The sequence below is a fragment of the Cynocephalus volans genome, chromosome 8 (assembly GCF_027409185.1).
Source record: "Cynocephalus volans isolate mCynVol1 chromosome 8, mCynVol1.pri, whole genome shotgun sequence".
Taxonomy (NCBI): Eukaryota; Metazoa; Chordata; class Mammalia; order Dermoptera; family Cynocephalidae; genus Cynocephalus; species Cynocephalus volans.
The window spans coordinates 97,867,429-97,889,684 of record NC_084467.1 but is presented as its reverse complement, the minus strand read 5'-3'; the positions used below and the strand labels follow the sequence as shown (position 1 = coordinate 97,889,684).

At 35.7% G+C, this 22,256-nt stretch overlaps 1 protein-coding gene across 3 annotated transcripts; it reads left to right on the top strand.

Moving 5' to 3' along the window:
• The first annotated feature begins 2,020 nt into the window (after positions 1–2,020).
• On the top strand, positions 2,021–17,869 carry LRIF1 (ligand dependent nuclear receptor interacting factor 1). 3 transcript variants are annotated; one of them, XM_063105110.1, is made up of 4 exons: positions 2,021–2,361; positions 12,620–14,129; positions 15,345–15,617; positions 16,493–17,869. In XM_063105110.1, exons 1-4 carry the CDS (start codon positions 2,294–2,296, stop codon positions 16,913–16,915), a joined length of 2,274 nt encoding a protein of 757 aa, XP_062961180.1. In that variant the 5' UTR covers positions 2,021–2,293; the 3' UTR covers positions 16,916–17,869. The 3 variants fall into 3 exon arrangements, with proteins under 3 accessions (XP_062961180.1, XP_062961182.1, XP_062961181.1); XM_063105111.1 differs by having other exon boundaries at positions 2,294–2,361; positions 12,628–14,129; XM_063105112.1 differs by lacking the exon at positions 12,620–14,129 and having other exon boundaries at positions 2,273–2,361.
• Positions 17,870–22,256: the final 4,387 nt, after the last annotated feature.

Here is a 22,256-nt window from a genome sequence, read left to right as displayed (position 1 = left end):
GTGGTAATTCAAGCCATGGGCATGGACATATCACTTGGGAGGCAAAAGAGTTTGAGAAAATATGAGGATAAGAGATCAAGATTTAAGGAACTTCCTCATTTAATGATAAAAAAAGGGAGGGATAGATCTTCAAAAGAGACTGAGTAGGAATGGACAAAAAGGTTAGGAAAACTAGGGAAGTATATTGCCTTGGAATCCACAGTGATGAAATAACAGCACTTATGAGTAAAGATTTTGAAAGAGTGTAAGATAAACAGCATCAATTGCAATAGAAAACTGAATGAGTAGTTTAATGAGTACAGTGGATGCTGTGACGTACCTCCCAGACCTCCCATCAGGAATGGAGGTCGTATTCCCCTAGCTCCTGGGAGTGCTGCCAGCAGAGATGCCTCAGCTTTCAGCTTCCTTGAATAATTGCCTTGGCTAAAGAGGTCCTTCTTGCAAAATGCATGAACCTTTCCTCCACACAGCCCTCATTCAGTAGCTGATTACCACAGGGCCCAAAAGCCCATTCCTTTCACCCCACTAGAGAAACCTTAGAAAGTCTCTCCCAGTTTTAGATCTCTACATGGGATAGGCTAAGAACTTTGCTGAGATTGGGCATCACAGCCTAATTTCTCCTTCTGATTTATTTTGCTTCTCTTCCACAGACACTAATCTCTAATAAGCTTCCTGCAATACCAAGGTCCGTTCTAAGAGTTTCCCAGAGAACCCAATTGTTGACACTGACTTTTATTTACAGGGAGTAGTGATGGATATGAAGAGAAGCCAGAATACAAAAGGTAAGAAATGAGTGGTAAGTGAGAAAATGAAATTCTTTCACGTAATTTTGCTTTCACAGATAGGAGGGTGACCAAAACCAAGAGGGCTCACCACCCCATCCTCTGTTTACTACAGGAGATATTTGACTGAAAGATAAATGCTAGTTATAGATACAGGATTTTATACAGCTGAAGTTAACAAAGAGTGGACAGTAGTTAGAAAGTGCCACTTTCTGTCAATACTTCAGGATATGAAGTTCTTTAATCAGTATTACCTCATTAAGAAGTTAGAGGAATGAGTAACCCTCATTTTTAAAGACCAAAAAAAACCTTTAAATTGCTACCTTATGTCAGTCTCGTAAACTTGAATGTGTGAACCATTATGCACAGGAACTGTTTGTACCACATAAAACTGAATCTTCAAAACCACTCTGCCCACACCTTTTTCCTAGCTCCAGCTGAACTAGAATTTCCATCCCTTCACCAGAAACTGAACCCATTTCTCAGGGACTTAACAGCAGGATTCAAGAGACTTCTGAATCCTCAAGACTTCTCTTGAGATCCAAACAAAGTTGCCAAAAAAAAAAAAAAAAAAAAAAAGTTTACACAGGAAACAAAACTATGAGAATGAACGAATTAACTACATGATAATAAGTAATGGTTTTGACCAAGCCTGATCGTGAGCGTGGAGGAAAGGGTTAAATAAATCTAGAGGCAAGGATTCAGGAAAGAAAAAAATGATAAACCTTCAGAGAAGTAGCAACAATACATCCCTGGTCACAGGCAAGCGTTTAATATTCTCACATGCCAGGCGTGTATGACGACCCCCAAAAAACCCTGCCAACGTCTTTTAAAGCACTGCCAGGAGAGGACAACTTACACCAGCAAGAGTACAAACGCAGAAAATTTAGGACTGACCCCGGAAACATTTTATTTTGCGTAGGCGTCTGGAGAATTTTCTTTTGCTATTCGTTCCTCGATCCGGAAGAAGAGATTGCAAACCTCACTTGCCATTGGGTTGCAAAATAAAGGCGGAGCTTTACCGAACCAGTCACCTCAGCAACAGGATGTGACGAACACGGAAGCAGCAAGCTGAGTTCTGCTCCCGCCAGCTGCTTTGGCGGGCGGGGTCGACAGAGCCAGGTTGCACGGCGTCCACCATTGAGACGGCCTTCAGAGGGGCGTCGCTTACGACCACGCCTCCCGCGCCCGCTCCAGGGAGTTCTGGGGCGATTACGTAGGCTCTGGGGGGCGGAGACTTGGGCCGGCTCTCTCGGCGTTAGGCAGAGAAGGCGTCGTCACCCGCCTGGAGTCTTCCGGCTTCTGGGTGGCGCCACCTCCCTCGGAAGCCTGGGAGTACGCTCTCTGGAGAACCTTCCTCTCTCCGTTCCGCACAGAATCCCCCCCGCCCCCTTGGTTGCTGCAGACAACTCCAGCCCAACATTCTCTCGGTCTTGTTCTCGCCTCTTTGAGAACTGCGGCCCCACTCGACCCACTTTCCTGGATGAGCTGTTCCCTCCCATCCCTATAAAATGTCCAATAATTTGCAGAGGGTCTTCCTGAAACCCGCAGAGGAAAGTTCAGGCAACGCCTCACATTGGTAAGTACCGGTTTCGAAACCTCCACACGCCCGCCCCTCGCCCAGTCTCTTAGCAGCGTGTCCAGTCGCCTGTCGTTTCCGGACACTGCACTTCTGAGGAGCTTGACACTGTAAGGGTGCGCCACTCCAGCGGGAAGTGCTTGTCTCCGGCGCTTAGAGCCCCTAGACCACGTTCTCCTGGAAATGTAAAACCTCTTTAGAGCCTGAGGCGGGCAGCCCTTTCCCTCGGTTGCAGCACTCCAGCGTCTCAAGTTTCATGGGCGGAGTAGATCTCCACGGGAAAGGAAAATCAGCATGGCCGACGCTCTTGTGTGACCAAAGCCTTCTGGAACATTCTCGCGCAAACGCAGAAAAACACGCAGCAGTCGGCGCGGATTAGGTGGTGGAGCTGCACCATTAGGGAAAATAGAGTTAGAAAGAAAGGATATATATAGTTGAAGAAAAATGGTTTTAGAAGAAGGGAATTAAGTATATTAAAAATTGAAATAATAGCTTTATATGAAGAGAGAAAAGTAAAAATATAGAAATTGTGTAAAATCAATGCTTTTGAACAGTATTTGAAGCAGGTAGAATGAGAAGGAATCTCATTGGCTGTCAATGTAGAGGAACTATATTTGACATGGGGAGATTCCAACTACATTCTTAAATTTTAAATTTAGAGAACACATTACCAGTAACTGAGTTTTTTTTTTTAAGCTTGTATTAATCAAGATTAGATAGGAACAAAATGTTAGCTAAGGCAGAATGTTTTGAACTTGTAGTCTCCATGGTTACTGGATGTACTATAAATGGTGAGAAATAATAGATCTGCAGAAGGAAAAGGAACGAGCATGGAAACTAAGATGCAGAACTCATGAAAATGCCTCAGTTTTGAATCTGTAAATACTAGCACCTAGAAATATTTTGAAGATTAAGAGAATGAATATATGTAGAATATTGAGTGTAGAAAAAGAATAAAGCTCTATTTAAACGTTAGCTATTACTATTATAAAAATACATCTTTAATTTTGTACACATTTTAGCGTAGGAAGTATTTCTTTTATTACAGGTATATACACAACCCGATTGTAATGGAGGCTTAAGTTATGATGATTCTTTAAAAACATGCAAAATATTATAAAGGGAAATGGTCACTAATAGCAGTGAGCTAAAACAATTTTGAAGAACTGCCAGGAAAGGACCATTGTATTTCAAACCATAAAAAGAGCCAGCTTTTGTGTACGTGTTTTTTTGTTTGTTTTTGTTTTTTAATTTTGTGGTGAAAGTTTGAGGGAAGAGGCAGAGATAGTGCCATGTATGGATATGCAAAAGTAGAATTACCATTTAATGATTGTTTAATTTCTCCTATGTTATTTTAGTACCTGGATGTTTCGTGACATCTCACTTAACGTAACTTACAGGCAATTTGTTTTAGGGTTACATTCTTTTTTAATAGCTATAGAACTTTACATTTTTATTTCTTGTGTGCTTTAATTCTTTTATCTGGTTTCTAATCCTTTTGGCTATATTGGGAATTTTTTATAACATTGCAAATTGAAATATGTTTTGGTTACATTCGTAAGTCATTTTGAGTTAATTAACTCATTGATTTATGCATTATTGTTTTTATTATCTTTGAATGCATTTATTTAAGTCACTGAGGTTTTACATCACATATTTGGGACTTTTATTAGATGTCTTTCTGAAGCTGTTTGACACTTTGGTTATTGGTCGTATATTTGATTCTATTCTATTTTGTAAGTAACAATCTGCGTGATGTTCAAATATAATTTTGTAAGTAATGTAATTAATGTCAGCTCTTTTAGTTTATTGGAAGCTTAGATTTCTTATTTTTTTGATAATATTTTTGATGGTATTAACACACTTATTTTAAGTTAAAATGACTGTACAATCATATATCATTTATTTTCTGTAGATGTTTGAATTTTTCTTAAATTACTGCTTTTTTTCCTTTTTAAAAATTTTTAGTAATGTGATACAGATGTTTATCGTTTGTAGTATCTCTAATTTACCAGGGCATTAAATGGAAAGTCCAAATTTAATCTTAAAGTACAAAGGAAAGATCTGGAAGATATTTGTGATAGCATACATTTATTTTGATTTGGGTTTTATTAGCAAAGAGCAAAGCAGGAGTCAGAATGGTATAGTGGGAAAAATGTAAGCTTTGGAGTTAAAGACATCTAGGTTCATATCCTAGTTCACCCCTTACTGCTATCAGTACGGTTTAAACATTTGGTTAATGTGTCTGATACACTGCTTAAATGGGGAGGCTGGTTAAAGAATAGGATATGGGCTCTACCCATAAGAAACCTTACAGTCTAGGGGAGGGGAGATGTAATAATTTTATGATAGCATTCTGCACAAGATGCTGTAAGGGTGTAGAGGAAGGGAGTTGTACGAAGGTTTCAGGAGCAGCCAAGTTGGGAAACTAAGTATCAGCTATCAAATTAAAGATGAATGGGGAATTTGCTCAGGCAGAGGGAATCGGTAAACAAATCATGAGTATGTTTTATTACTAACAATTGGTGTTAGTAATAAATTGCTTGATTCTGTACTAAAAGTAGAATAAATAGATAGACTTCATCTATTGGAAATTGTTCAAAGGATTTTAAGAAAAGGATTTTAAGAAAATGACAGAGATGGTCAGTATGCATTTTGGATAACTGATGGCAGTGCGAATATGAGGGTGAGGGATCCACATAAAAGGATTTTACTTCAGTTATCTTTTCAGAAATTCTGAGGGCCTGAACTAGCTGATGTATAGTAGAGATTGGATTCAAAGAAATGTGGAAAGGAATTTAGGAATTTAACAATTCACCTTGTTAGTGAATTGGCACAAAGAAAGGTGGATCAATTATGATCTAAGTTTTCTGGGTGGATATTGGTAAATTAACTGAGATAAGGAACCAAGAAAGCAATCTGAGAAATAATTGAATGTGAAAGTCAGACAGGATCAGAACTGAAAATAGAGACTTGGAAGTTATTGTCTTAGAGATACTTGTATTATAATACAAGCCTATGATTATATATCCCACATTAATAGGAATTAAGATGTCATGTGTTTTCAATTGGCTTCTATCCTCCCCTAGCCTTTGTTTTCAAATGATGAGCTAAAATTAGGGTTCTCACCAGTAGGCTTGGTTTGATTTGAAAGATAATGTTTCATTATCACTTCAGTGTGCATTTAGTTGTATACAGTGTAAGTTTTATTATCTTTACTTTTGTGATTTATGTGAGTGTGTAGGGGAGGGAGGGAGAGAGAGACATACATACACACATACACACATACAATACTGTGTAATGAAATCTGTCGTTAATTTCTCAGTTTATGCACTTGAATTTTTTTGGATTCTGTTATGGCAGAGTTATGCTAAGATGAATACGTAGAGTGGATAAGTTTGCTCAAGGAGAGCCTGTAATTCTGAGTAAGTCATTTAATATTTTTAAACCTCCATTTTCACAACTGTAAAATGGAAAAGGTAATACCCACCTTGCTGGGTTGTTGCTTAGAAGTACAGTTAATGACAACTATTATAATAACTTATCTATTATGTACATGATATTTATATATTATTGTATATGTTATTACAATACGTCCCTATATATATATATTACATTATGTAGGTACATAATGTTATATCATAGATAATAAGATGGAAAATTTCTTAGCGATTGAAAAAATATATTTCACAAAAATATTCATTAGCCTCCAACGTTTTTGTCTTTTCATTTCTAATATGCCAATCCTTTATATCAACATTAGAATAGTCAAAAATGTCAGAAGCTATATAATATCATCATCATATTTAATAAGCCTTTTTATTAAAGTTCCCATCATATTTTTGATTTACCAGATTCATTCATTTCCTTGTTTTTGGAAACCAATTACATATTTTAATGGAGGGTAATAACTGTCATGCTCCTGGAGAATAATTTCATTTACTTCTCATAGCAAGCCTTATTTTTACCAATTGACATATGAAGAAATAGATTCGAAGAGGTTAAGTACATTTTTCAGTCAACTAGTATTTAGAAGAGCCAGGATTTAAGCCTGTAATTTTTCTAATGTATTTCTCTTTTCTCCTTTAAAATTTTAAACTGCATTACTTTTCCATAGTAGTTTGTCAGTTCAAACAACAGCTGATGTAAAGTAATTAGCATGTTGATGATTCTTCTCTTTAAGTGACCAGACCAGAGCATGGTATGCAGAATCTTGTTCTAGTTTTACTTTTGGCATTAGCTGGCAGAATATGATCTTTAAGAAAACAGAGTCTTTGTAAGGTTTTAGTTAGTTAGTATCTTAAAAGGAAGGTTCCTTCTAGATCTGAAAAAAACATACATTGATTGAAGGAGTATGAATTTCAACCTGTTTTGTCACTTCTCTCCTTAGCATACTGCATTTCAGTTTAATTTTTAGAACTCGTTCCATTTTGTTGCCAGGAAATCATGGATTGTTTTTTATTACAGCTTGTAGGATTCGATTCAGCTAACATTATTGTCTGCAATGTCCAGTTGCTCTATTAGTGCAGAGGATATAGGTATGAATAGGATAACCTACCTTTAAGAAATTTATAGTCTGTGGTGGATTATGTGACTCTCTACTGATATATTGACGTAAAGGAAGCTGCATTTTCCTTTTCTTTTTGGAGATGAAATAGAAGAAAAGAAAGGGTGAAAAATCCAATGATTAGATTTGAAAATGGTTTGTACATTAGTTATAAATTTTGTTTTGTAAAGCAGAAATGTAGAGGCCATATAATGTAGTGTGAAATATCAGAAATCTGTGTAATTTGTTTAAATACCCTGTTAATTAAATCATGATTGCTCCTTTTCTAATAATTGTAAAGGCATGGGTTCTCCTTTGTTGAAGTTTCTAATTTGTTAGGCAGATATTACTGACAGATGAAGTACATGAGTAAGCCAAAGGAGAGTAAACAATAAAAGGCATTCAGACAGTTGACTTGAAATGGCACCTGGAAAGAACTACATCATTTCTTATATAATATTTTCTGAGGACCCACTATGCTTCTTATTGGAAGAACAATTGCAATTTAAATGCTTCAGTCTCTCACCTTCAGGGAATTTAAATCTTACTGAGGAAAACAATACTTTACTCATTTTTAAAAATTAGCTAAGAAAGGTAAGAAAGAGAAGGCATATATAACTTACAGCACTAGTGGCACCAATGGGAGTACTTTAGGGATTATAAATTGAAAGAAATTAATGTGAGTTTGAGTGACTGGCAGATATTTCATGGAGAAGATAGAATTCGATCCTCATTTTATATTGTTGGAAAAGAAAAAAAATAAAGAGTACTTAGAGTAAATAATGTACTTGGCATGTTCCAGAATAGCAAAGAGATCTCTCTGGTAACAGCAGAGATTTCATGTTGAGAAGTTGTAGACAGTACTATTGTGGAGATTGGTTGGGGCTAGATTGTAGATGATTTTCATGTCAAACTGAGTTGGCAATAATGAATGTTGAAACATTGAGCTATGAAGTAACAGGATTAAAACCATTTTAATCTGCCAGAAGTGCATAGTCAATAGTGGCAGTAGTCAGAAAAACTAGTTTAAACATCACATTAAAGTATAGGGATGAAACGATGAGTGCTAGACACAACATGAAGGTCTGTTCTAGATGGTGGAAGTTGCAGTGGTGCAGAAAGAAAATATGGGTAAGATCTGTTAAAAAGAAAACTTTATAGACTTGATTCATTTAGTATATGTGTATTGAATGTTTACCTTTTGTAAACGTGCAAGGTGCTGTGGGTAAATCAAAAGTGAATAAGAAGGATGATAAAGAAAAGTCAGAGATGACTAGGTGATTTAAAACCTATATTAGATAGTATAGCTGCCACTTGGTTTTATGGGAGTATAGAGTGCTCGTTTTCAATAGAAAATAATTTTAACTTGTTGAATTTAAAGTGATGGTATTAAAAATGAAACTTTTTGGTAAGATATCACAAATATGGAGCTAAGGTCAATATTAGGGGACAGGAATAAAAGGATATAACTATGGGAGTTGTTATTGTGAGGGAGATAGCTGAGGGAAATAGTTGAAGCCATGAAAATTGGTACAGTCTTTAAGACTGTCTTGCAGGAGAAAAATAGGGTCAGGAAGTGTACTTTGGGGAATAGTCATAATTGGATGCAGCAAATGAAGAATAAAGGGAGCATTAACAAAGTCAAGAGAAACAAATTGTACACAATGAAAACCACAGTAGGGAAGAGGTTCAAGATAGAGAGATAGATAATTAGCTAGCATTATCAGTTGCAACAGAAAGAACCTAGGGACTGAGGATAGAGTAAAGACAGATTTAATTGTGAAGACATTTCGTTATCTTTGAGAATGAGGTTTTAGTAGAATACTAAGAAAGAAAATATACTGCAGAAGAGTGGGCTTCAAGACAGCTTTCTTGCATGTTCTTAATTGTGGCTCATTAACATCATCTACAACTTCCTATCACTGAATTGGTACCTAGCTCACAATTTTCCTTTTAATCTGTCATGACTAGTAATCCTATGTTTTATCATTTTAATAACACTTACCAATATCCTAAAGTCTTTTGCTTCTCTTTGATTTTTTTTGTACCCTTCTGAAGCCACTCCAACCTTGGATGAACTCAGCAATATGCTTTCTTTTTGCCTATGCCTGGTGAGAGAAGGAAAATCTCACAAGAGTACAGATGGGTACCACTACAAATTCATAAACACTATCTGTCTCTCTGAACCATCAACATTACCTGGCAACTCTCGTATTTTCTGTGGTCAGTTTATTCTCAAAGATTGTTTCAAATCTGATTCTCCTCAAGTGTCTCCCTGTTTTTGCTCTTATTCTTAGCAGATGATGTCCTGTCCTATTTTATAAAGAAAATAAAATCCCTTAGATCAAAATTACCTCAGCTTTCTGACACCAAAGCTGTAGGTTTACCTGCAAATGTACCTAACCTCTCCATCAGTTCCAATGGAAGGAGATATTTTTCCAGTTTTCTTAAAGGTTTGGTCCCTCTACATGTCTTCTGGTTCCCATTTCCTACCTCCTTCTCGTTGATTATCCCTCTTTCTCCTTTTCGCAAGTTTCTTCCTCCTAACTGGTTCACATGAGCATTTACATATGTTCTGGTTCATCTAAACTTAAAAAAAGAAGTAAAAAAGAAGGATCCTTTCTTTGACCCCATTTCTCCTCCAGCTTCTTGCTGGTCTTTCTTTTCTTCATTACAAAGTTCATAAAAAAGTTGTCTATACTTGGTATATTCATATTCACACTCCTTAGCAACTTCTTTCCCCACCAAACTGCTCATGTTAAAGCCATCAATTGACCCTCATGCATCTCACAAACTTTAATAGAATTGCCCAATTTTTTGCATCAGAAGTGATGGTTTTCCTTCTACCACTCTAACGTTTTAAGCATGAAAGGACCAGCGTTAGTGTGCTGCATGAATTCAAAGGGAGAGGATATGACTGAAGGAAAGAGGATTAATTATGATGCTACTGTTGTAGTTTAAGCCAGAGATGATGTTTGCTTGGACTACAGTGGTGACAGTTGACTTGGAAGGAATTGAACAGATCAACAGAAATTTAGGAGATAATGTCAATAAGATTTTGTGATGGATTGAATATTGGAGATAAACAGGATTTATCTGCTCTGACTTAAACATCTAAGAAAGATGAGATGCTATTTACCAAAGAAGAAAATACTGAAGGAGAAGGAATTTTAAGGGTTAAGGTGGGCAGAGATATTCTGGTCATGTTGAGTTTTAGGAATCTTTGAGATTCTGAATGGAAACGATATATATGCCTGAATCTCAAAAGAGCTACAGATACAAATATTGAAATTGTTGATATATAAGTGATAATTTAATTGAAGTCATGCATATAAAAGAAATCATCTAGGAAAAGAGTACAGACTAGGAAGAGTTTTGTCTGAACTTTGGTGAACTCCATTTAAAGGTCAATTCAAATAGGATGAGTTAGCAAAGAAGACTGAGTTGTCACTACAGAGGTAGGAGAATGTCCTATCTAGGAAGCCTTGGGAGCAGACTGTTTTAAGAAGAAGAGCAAGCATTTTGTTGTTCATTCAAATACATATACTTATCTGACTTAATAATAATTGCCCGTTTACATGTTCACATACTGGTAGTTTATGTTCTTTTAGGGATTTTAGGTTGATCTAGCTTGGGAGCCAGCAAACATTTTCTGTGATGGGCCAGATAGTAAGTGTTTTAGGTTTACGCTTTTTGAGCCATATGATCTCTGCTGTAACTACTCAACTCTACCATCATAACATGAAAGCAGCCATATACAAAACATAAAAAATGAGTGTGAACTATGTACTAGTACAACTTTATTTAGAGATACTGAAATTTGAATTGTATAATTTTTATGTCATGAAATATTATTCTTTTTATTTTTTTCAATCATTTTAAATATAAAAACCATTCTTAGCTTGTAAGCTGCACAAATACAGAGAGTGTGTATATACAAGCTATAGTTTACTGATCCTTTTCCCATAACTCAGCCTGGTGCCTAAACCATAACAGACACTCAGTAAAGTTTTGTTTAATGCATTAATGTTGAATAAGTTTTCATCCAGTTGAAATGTGCTTTTTTGGGAGGTAAGGAGGTGATGAAGGTGGAGTTTCATCTTTAAGCCTTGAAAGCAAGAATTCACACTTTTCTTTGGCTTCATGCTTCTCATTAGAGATGAACTTTCAATTTACTTAAAGTCAGTATAATATTTTGAAGCACCATGAAGTGTTTAGAAGACTTAAATTTTTGTAGAGATAGGATGGTGTTATTTGGGTTGCAGAAAGGTAAAACTGAGTTCCAGCAATTGCTAGGATGCATTGAACTTTTGGCAGTTATTTTTATTATTACCTGAGAGTTTTAAAACCAACCTATCAGTAGTAAAAAACACCTTTATGCTTTTGAGACTCCTAATAATTATCATTATTTTTTGCCCTTGAATTTTTTTCTTCATTTGACCTTAGTCATCTAAGACCCTACTGGGTCTGTAGGATGTGGACTCTACACTCATGTTGGTAGGATTTAGCATGAGAGACAGTCTGTAGACAAGCAAACTAGCATAGTTAATATATGGTGACAACCTGTGATGTGTATCATGAAGGAAATTAACAGATGTAACATAGATCAGTTATGAAGGAATGGCAAGGATAGTCAAGGTGGTCAGAGAATGTATCTCTTCAGAAGTATAATTTATGCTGAGTCTTGACGTAAGTGAAAAGTTGGGTGGGGAAGGAGTGCCTAAGTGGAGTGATAGCATGTGCAATGGCATTAAGTCCCATGAGAGCTCAGTATTTTCAAGGGGCTGAAAGATAGTTTTAGGTATAAATAACTCGAGGTGTCTACATTGAAGTAATCCCCACATAATTGATTATACACACAAATTAGCATATGTTGGTATTTCTTAAGACAGTTTGTACTAAGAAATAGCTCATAAGCATGAGGATCAAAATTGGCTGGGTATAAAATAAATTATTGATTTCCATTCTGTTCCATATTGATTGAAAACTATTCAGCTAAAATTATGGTAATATTATATGTATGGATTGATAGGCAATTGATAGTAAACTAATATAAATAATTGCTATACCAAGGACTATTTAGCACCAAACTTCAAATACGCTGAAACAATAAAGAAGAAAATGGTTTCTATATGAATAACTCAGTTAAGTCTATAATACAAAAATGTGGCAGACTAAGGTATCACCTTAAGAGATGTCTTAAGCAAAAGAAGAATGGCTGACAGTAGAAATTGCGAATCATTGTCAGTCGGAAGATGACAGATTGGGGGGAAATAGAACAAACATAAGTGGAGGAAGAATGAGAATCCTGCTCAGTAAGTGCAAAAAAGAGGGGAATAATAGGAAATAAGTCAAGTAAGAGGAGAAGGGATGCTGGTAATAGTTTAAGAGGAGCCTATTCTAGTAGCATTATTTTATACGGGTAAAACCTTGGAAATGTCTACTTTTCGTTTTAGGAGTAAATGTTAATATCTCATACCTATTGCCAATCATTTGAGAAGATCTAAATCAAAGCTAACTATATTTTTGATAATCTCTTCTATTACAAAATCTTTGTTTTATAGCATTTCACTTTGAAAACTCAAAATGAAAAATTATATACTTTTATTATATTTTAATATTTTAAAATGATATTTGCAAATATTTGTTTTTAAATAAAATGTATATACCATGTAGTATGTTGTATTTATTTACTCATAATGTTCTTTTAAGTGTTTCAGGATGCATGTACCAAGTAGTTCAGACGATTGGCTCGGATGGAAAAAATCTTCTGCAATTACTTCCAATTCCTAATTCTTCTGGAAATCTTATACCACTAGTTCAATCTTCAGTCATGTCTGATACTTTGAAAGGGAATACAGGAAAACCAGTTCAAGTTACTTTTCAGACTCAGATTTCCAGTTCTTCCACAAGTGCATCAGTTCAATTGCCCATTTTTCAGCCAGCCAGTTCTTCAAACTATTTTCTTACAAGGACAGTAGATTCAGCAGAAAAAGGTAGAGTTACTTCAGTGGGACCTGAACATTTTGCTTCATCAGTTTCTAAAGTTCAGAGTCATGGTGTGAAAATTGATGGACTCACCATGCAAACATTTGCTGTTCCTCCCTCCTCAACACAAAATGATTCATCTTTTATTGTAGTCAATACTCAGAGCCCTCCAATGACTGTGAAGTCTCCAGTTTTGCCTTCTGGGCATCATTTACAGATTCCAGCCCATGCTGAAGTGAAATCTGTACCAGCATCGTCATTGCCTCCTTTGGTTCAGCAAAAGATACTTGCAACTGCAACCACAAGTACCTCAGGAACAGTTGAGGCCTCCCAAATGCCAACTGTTATTTACGTGTCTCCTGTAAATACAGTGAAAAATGTAGTTACCAAGAACTTTCAAAACATTTACCCCAAACCTGTTACAGAAATAGCAAAGCCACTGATACTAAATACTACACAGTTTCCAATGAATGTTGCTACAGAGACACAATTTAAAGGTGATCAGCATTCTCAAGCTACTCCTGTGAAATGGATTTTTCATGAAAATCTACAACCTTGTACTCCATCTGTTGTTCCTGTTAAGTCTTCAAATACTGTGGCTTCAAAGGTTTTAAAAACTTTTGTAGACAGGAGAAGTTTGGGAGATAATACTATAAATATGTCACCATTGAGTACCATCAGTCCTAGTGGGACACAGTCCAAAAGTATGCCTATTAAAGATAATGCTTTAGTTATGTTTAATGGGAAAGTCTATCTATTGGCTAAAAAGGGGACAGATGTTCTGCCATCACCAAATGACCAACAGAATTCTGTTTCTCCTGATATTCCTCTAAGAAAAGACACATCACAGATAGTGAGTTCAAGCCCAGTCACAGACATATCCAGAGAGGTTGTAAATATTGTTTTGGCTAAAAGCAAATCTTCCCAGATGGAGACAAAATCACTTTCAAATACCAAGCTTGCCTCCATGATCAATCTAAGGGCAGAGAAGAATAAAAAAGTGGAGAAACCATCTCTTTCTACCACAAATCCACATAATATGAACCAATGCAGTAACTACTTAAAACAGAGTAAGACTTTATTTACAAAGCCAGTCTTTCCAGATGGATTTAGTACAGGACAAAATGCCCCCAGAAAAGGAAATATCATCCAGAGCATAGAGGAAATAAGTTCCTCTGTTGATGCAACAACTGTTACTTCACAACAGTGTGTTTTCAGAGACCAAGAACCAAAGGTAATTTTCCCATGTCAGGGTATTCTTTTTATATATTTATATAGAAAATTTTTCTTTCTTAGTTCTCAAAGTGATCTATGATACTTTCTCCCCTGTCCCCCACCCCACCACACACGTACCATACACACATGAATGCTTATTTAAGTCAAAGCTTTCATCTGAGTATTTGAGGAGGAGTCCTGTTAGAAGAGTCAAACAATATCTTTCTGTTGAATCATTTGGCATGCTAAATCTTTAAAGTAAAACAAACAAAAAATCGTAGAACAGGTTTAAGAGGGTTCGGGAAGGATAATGTGAATTCAAAGCTTGGTAAAATTGTGTGTGTGTGTGTATGCATACATATGTACACATTCATATATATGCACATATATATTTAATAGCCTACTTTTAGTATATGAAGAGGTCAATCTGCATATAAAAGAACTGATTTTTGTGTGGGTTTTTTTGTGTGTGTGGTGGTGGTGATGGGGAGATACTTAGCAATTTTGGAGGGTAGACCATGGAAAGGGTAGGACAGGACTAGTCAGTACATTTCAGTCATTTGTGGAAATGGGATTTTTATCAACATCTTTCATTGATGGTTTGTTTTGGGGGGTTTTTTTGTTCTTTCGTGGACAAGTTTACTTTCCTATTTTTAGCCCTTCTTTCTTTTTTTCCAATTACCCAACGTACTCACATAGTTACCTGCCTGTTCTACTTATGTGTGTGTGTGTGTGCTTATTATTTATACCCACCTTTTCCTTGCTCACTTAGAGGTGAACTTAATAATGTCAGCATCTCTTCCCTTCAGTACAGAATTCATTGAACTCTGGTGATGTAAGGAGGTAAATTCTGAGTGTTAAGTACAAGATTGATTAAAGGCATAAGGCTTTTACAGAAGACTACAATTTCTAAATAACGTCATATAGATTATTTTTAAGTTGTCATTAGTCTGTATTTTCATTTCAGTTGCTTGGGAATTGACTACCTGTTAGCCTTTCTAGTGCAACCAATTAAATAAAGAATTGTTTATATCCCCTGAAAGGGGTATTTTAAATTTGTACTCAGTTAAATTCAGTTTTTTGAGTGGTGGTAAGGCAAAGGTAGTGTAAACCAACCAATTAGGATTTTAAAGCATGATGTGTTCTTTTATGAAGATGAGGTAATCAGTTACTAGTCTGATAAAATAACTTGAGTAATTAGCAGTATGTTTGTGTTTTCTTTTCTTAATTCCAGATCCAGAATGAGATGGCATCGACATTAGAAAAAGGTATTCAAGAAAGAAATAACAAGAAAGATTCTCAAGGAAGAAGTAATAAGGCATCATATCTGAAGAGTGATGCTGAATTTAAAAAGATATTTGGTCTTACTAAAGATGTGAGAGTGTGTCTTTCTCGAATTCCTGACCATCTGGGCTCTGGAGAAGGTTTTGATTCCTTTAACAGTTTGGTGAAGAGTGGAACTTACAAAGAGACAGAGTTTGTGGTAAAGAAAGAAGAAAGAAAACAGGTAATAGATTTTAAAGGGTCCTTTGTAGATACTAAAAAGATTCTTAAATGTATTTATTTTCTTGATTTGGTTTTTAGCCTTGTTCATTAGTATGAATGATAATTGTTACCAAATTTGCAAATGTGTGTATTATACCAAAGTAATATACCAAAAAGAGCCATATATGCATAAATGGTAAAATGCATGTACAGTAAAAGATGTTTTAAGTGTTTTTGTTCACCTTCTATCTATGTTGTTCATTGTAGCAATATAAGAAAGTGGCCCTTTGAGTACCATCGGTCCCCTAGTTATCCTACTTTGAAGACTCTATCTAAAGGAAATAATCCAAGTGTAGTGCACACTATAAGCATGCAGATGTTCACTGCAGTATTATGTAGTACAAACATTTAAGCAACCTATACAATCAATAATAATGAAATGTCCCTATAACTTTGTCTACTGTCATTCAACTTATGAATATTTTATTATTATTTAAAAATCTGAACTCACACTTTCTCAATGAAAATCATTCACATGTGCTTACTATGCAAAGGAGAAGAAAAAATGAAATCAATTGTATTTTTCAGGTGCTTCACAAGTGCTGTTACATTTTTGCTGGTAGGTCATTATGGCTTCTAATACTTGATTGGAGCAGAAAAATATGAATTAACCAACTTATTCTTAGTGAATATGATTAGGATGTTGCTGTTTATTCTGGCACCATACAGTGGGAACCATTTTTTTCCTGCTGTAGTTGTCCTCAGTAAATTTCACTGAATTGAATTTAGTTGCTAAATATTTGTATCTGCAAACTTTGTTAAATTTAAGAGTACACTACATATATATGGCAATAACATTTTGTTTTTCTTTTGGAATCTTACTCAATGTTGCAACAGAGTTTTGATAAGAAAAGAAAAGTAAAAACCATTAAGAAGATGGATCACACAAAGAAGAGAAAAACTGAGAATGCTTATAACACAGTCAATGTCAGCAGTTCCCAACTTCTTAGCAGTATTTTACCAACTTCAGATGTATCTCAACATAACATTCTCACAAATCGCACCAAAACCAGAGGAGAAAAGAGATCTGAGAAAATACACTATACTCATGAGAAGCAGGAGAAAGGCACATTGAGTTCAAATGCAGCTTTCGAACAAAGTCATTCCTTTAATAAAAATTACACTGAAGATATTTTCCCAGTAATGCCACCAGACTTAGAAGAAACCATTCGAGATGAAAAAATAAGAAGACTTAAACAGGTGCTGAGAGAGAAAGAAGCAGCTCTTGATGAAATGCGTAAGAAGATGCACCAAAAATAATAAAATGTCTTATACTTAAAGACTTTGAAATGGCTGTTTTTTAAATATACTTTTGTATTAATAAGTTAATTACAGATGCATTCTGAAAGTCTGAATAAGAAACATGTTTTTTCATCAGTTGATTATAAAATTTTATTTAAGGAATACAGGAAAGGTTGATTCATATATGACTTGTGAGTAATTACATAGGGTACCTGAATCTTTGTCTTAGAAACATTTTTTGGAAGGAAAAATGTTATATTTTTATATTATTTTAACTCAGATTCCCCAAGTTTGAATATTTGTGCAGGGTTTTTGTTATTGTTTGTATCTTTAGCTAAGTTACTCAGATGTTACTCCAACAATAGATAAGTATTGTATACTGTTGAAATTCTACAGTCCAGAAGAGGAAATAAGCTCTAAACTTAGCTTTAGCATGGGTTTGTATATGTACTTGCTTGGTATTTTTACCGTAAAATGATTATACCTTCTACTCACCATTGTTGTTGTTTTTTTAATTCCATGAAAGAAAATGTATTATAGCAGCATTACTTAAATATTCAAACATTCTCAAGAATGAGGGACACTTGTTTTGTAACTTTACGAAGTAATTTTCTATAATCCAAAATGGGTTTTAGAATTTAGGCCATTTGATGTATTTGCTTAAAGTGATGTGTTGTGTTATTCCTAGGAAAATGTATTTTTTGTGTGTTTATTAATACACACTTAGATTGAAAAATAGAACTGAACAATGGTCACATTTAGTACTTTTTAAATTGTAATGTATAATTTTTCTGTGGGGAAATAAGCATATTCATGATTGCTAGTGGGAATGCAAAAGTTTATTAATTGCAATATCATTTTTAATTGCAAAGTATTGGAAACAACATAAGTGCCCACTCAAGGAAGAGTGGTTGAATAAACTATTGTATGTCACACAGTGGAATATTAAATAGCTGTAAGAAATGAATGAGGAAGAGCTCTCTGAATTGATATGGAGTGATTTCCAAGATACACTGTAAAGTGAAAAAAGCAAAGCACAAAAGAATATCTGTATGTAGCATGACTACCCATCATGTAAGAAAGAAGGGATATAAGAAAGTACATAGTTATCTGCTCATTTGTTCAAAAGAAATACAGGAAGGATAAATCAAAAACTAGTGAGACTGAATACCTACAGGAAAAGGGATAGAATAGGGAAATGTGTTAGCAACAATGAAGTGAAGTAACATTTCTCTGGTTATATCTTTTAATATATATCTCTGACTCTGGGAATCATAGCAATGTTTCACATACCCTTCACATATCCCCAAATAAACGAATGATTAAAACCAGCCAGGCAGTAGGGGGAGCCCCAAGTAGAATACAAATAGTAACAAATGAAGGCAAATGGTATTAAGAATGAATAACAACTACATTTAAAGGAGGAGAGGAAGAAAATAACTAACCTAAGTTAACTATAGAGTGGTATCTTGACTGGACCCTAAAAGGCTAAAGAAAAAAAAAACAGTACTTAAGTACTGTAATCTAGTTAGTAAAAGGATTTCTCACAGGTGTGTGAGTTAGCAATCCTGAAACTACCTTTACATATATACTAGAACTGAACAGGTAAGTACATATATTGTGGATAATGAAAGCCAGATTTCTGACTATTGGAGAAAGACATTGTAAGGAAAGGAGGAAGACTAAAATACACCCTGTGATTTTGGATTGGAATTAAGAAATATACATTCATATGTTGCATAACTCAGCCTAGAAGCAGTGATGCTCCAGAAGAGTGAGCACACCTAGCTTCAGATTTTGGTTGCTAAACACCATTCTTCAACATAACGAACCAGGGCTCATTGGAGAAGTTGATTCCAGAGCTGGGCAAGGAAAATACAAGATCAGCCTAGAACACCTTATGGTGTCAGAGGTAAATGCTCCAAAAAAAAGATGGGGGGTTATAAAAAAAAAACAACTCAAGCTCCTAATAACCAGAGTTGAAATAATTTTAACAAGTAATGATAGTATTTAACCACTAGAATAAAGTATACCTATGACTTTATACTAATATAAAAATAAAATAAATGGGGAAAGAAGGGGTAGCTCTTTATTACAGCTCAATTGCAATTAATAAATGCAGATGGAAAGAGGAAGTAGAAAATTATCATTGCAAATGTCCCAGTAATAATAGTTGCAGACAAAATTCACTAATGGATGCTAAACTGACTGGGTAAAAATTTGAGGACAAACGGGATTAACATAGTCTCAAAATCTCTCTCCAAAGGTACTTATTAACTATAAAGGGAAAGGCAGTAACTTTATAGTAGAGAAATTTGCAGATACCAATTTATCTAAGTGATCAAAGTAAACATCACTAGTAATAAGACATAACATGAGTCCCTCGATATGATGCATAGAGAAAGAATTTTGCATGTGGTAGTCTTGCCAGAAATACAAATCTTTCTGTTATGGACACATTTGTGTCCTCCTTTTAAAATTCATATGTTGAAGCCTTAACCCCCAGTGTGACTGTACTTGGAGATGAGGCCTCTAAGGAAGAAATTAAGGTTATAGTTACTTGAGGTCATAAGGGTTGGCCTTCGTTCCAATAGAATTCGTGTCCTTATAAGAAGAGACACCAGAGAGCTTGTTCTCCAACCCCCTACCCCTCCACACATGCATACAGAGGAGACCATGTGAGGACACAGTGAGAAGGCAGGTATCTTCAAGCCAGGAAGAGAGACCTCATCAGAAACTGAATCAGCCAGAAATTTGATTTTGGACTTGACAGCCTCCAGAATTGTGACAAATTTCTACTGTTTAAACCACCTAATCTGTGCTTTTTGTTGGTTTTTGGTATGGCAGCACAAGTGGATCATTACACTTTTTAATCATGAGAAAATAGATGAACCTAAGTTGAGGGACATTGTACAAAATTACTGATTGGTAATTTTTCAAAGTGTCAGGGTCATGAAAGGTAAGGAGAAAAAAAAAAATTGGGACTGAAAGAAAAACACCCAGCTAAATGCAATATGAGACCCAGGATAGGATGCCCGAATAGAAAATGGACATAAATGAGAATAATGTGTGAAATTCAAATAAGGTCTATAGTTTACTTAATAATATTGTACCAGTGTTAATTTCCTGTTCTTGATGTCAGACATTAGGATTAGGGAAAGGAGTGAAGAATATAAGGAAACTCTGTACTATTTTTGCAATTTTTATGTAAATATAATTTAGATCAAAATAAAAAGTCTAAAACCAAAAGCTGTTAAAAATATGAATCAGAACAAGTCACTCCCCTGCTCAAAACCCTCTTGTGGCTTTCTATTTCTCTCAAAGTATATGCCAAATTCTACACAATGGCCTAAAAGCCCTGCGGATGTCCCATTTCCTCTCTTACTTCATCTGCTAGTCCTTCATCACCACTGAACTTCAACCAACAAGCTGCTTTTTTAATGTTCCTTAAATTTAGCAGGCACATTCCCAGCTCAGGCCTTTGCAATAGTTTTTCCCACTGCCTGGAATGTTCCTCTACCTAACTGAATGGCCTGCTCTTTCACTTTTTTAAAGTCTGTACTCAAATGTCACTTTCTCAGTGAAGTATTCACAATCACCTTATTTAATTTCGCACCCACCAGCCTCCTGAAATTCCATAAACTTAACATTTTTCCCACAGCTCTTTTTATTATCAATATTCTAAATATTGTACTTATTTAATTTTATTGTTGTCTGCTGATATATAGTAGAGTTTAAACTACACAAAAGGTGAAGTTTTTTACTTTTTTCTTTTCACTGATGTATCGCCAGTGAACATGAAAGGAGAAGGAATACATAGTCAAATGAAGGCTTCACTCCCAATGTCTCATTCTAGTTTCTGGAACAGAAAGAAGGAAGCAATAAGGAAGAAATATATTAGGAAAGCAAAACTTCTTTTCATGTGTCATTAATCACTGGCCAAATCTGTGTTAAATAGCCACCTCTAATTACAATGAAGGCTGGGAACAGTACTGTTCAAATAAACAAAATTTAATTTCTGTTGGTAAGAAAGAAAAGTGGATACTGGGTAGGCTGCTAATATCTGCCACAAGAATCATATCTAGGCACATTTTAACAAAAGGTGTAGGTACACACACAAGGAATGAATACAAGAAACTCAAATACAAGAGCTCAGAAAACATTGCTCATCTTTTCTTCTTGAATAAAATTTCTTGCATATATACTGTAACAACTGCTTATTGTGTCTTTTAAGAAAAATATTCCTACTTCTGGTGGTTTTGTAATATGTCAACTTGGCTAGGCCGAACTACATTTTCCCGAATTTCCTTTTATGTATTTTTTTTTTAAGTGAGAAATAGATTTTGTTCTTTTATGATTTCAGAGTTGTGTAATATTAGGGAGCTTTCCCATTTTTTTTTAATTTATTTTTTACTAGCATATTTATTGTTAATAAATCATACTTATTCTTTATGCCACTTATCCAATCTCTCCTCTTCCTCCTCCCCTCTCTAATAACCTTAGATTTGTTCTCTCCTTCTGATAGATTAACTGTTCCTCTGTCAGTTTGTTGCTAGATGATCTGTCCAGTATTGAGACAGGTGTGATCAAGTCCTCCCCTATTATTGTAAATCTGATGCTGCTTCTATTACTCTGGAGTGTGCTTTGTGGAGAGAGAGGCCCCTTCTTTTCTTCTCTTTTTTCTTTCTCTCTCTCTTTTATTTTATTTATTTTTTTTTTAATTTTTTGCGGTCTCTGCTGGTGCCTCTCCTTGTGACTATGCAGTTGGGAGCCTGGTGTGCCATCTGCATGGTGGCTTTGACTGCTGCTAAAGAGCCTAGCTGCTTTGTGGCAGCCGTGGCAATTGCGGTGGCTACGGCAGTCTACCCGCGGGGAAATGGTGTTTCTGGTGTGCTCTTTACCTGGTTGCCTCTGGGTTCGGCTTCCCCCGGCTCCATATCTCAGGCCCCCATGTGGCCCCAGGGCAGTGGCGGCAGCTTGCCTACTTGTGGCTGGGTTCGGCTTCCCCTGTCTCCATCCTTTTATGTATATTTCTAGTTAGGGTGAACTACAAGAGAAATTCTTGTGCAGACTTGGAGGGGAAAAGTGAGCCAGCAGCCATTTGCAGCTGACACACATTGTCTCTGAGCTACCAGCTCATGTTGGCATGAGGCAGTGGCCATGCCTGAAACCACTCCATCTTCCCCTGTATCCTTTTTCAGCATCTCTTACACCTTGGCCAGGGAACTGTGTTCAGCTCTGTGACAAAGAGCTCTGACTTCTGGAAGATACCCTACCATGAAGGTCAGAGACAAGAAGAACCAACACAGGTTCAGTCTGTCTTCCTAAGCTTCAGCTTGTGACGATGTGTTTGTTTCCG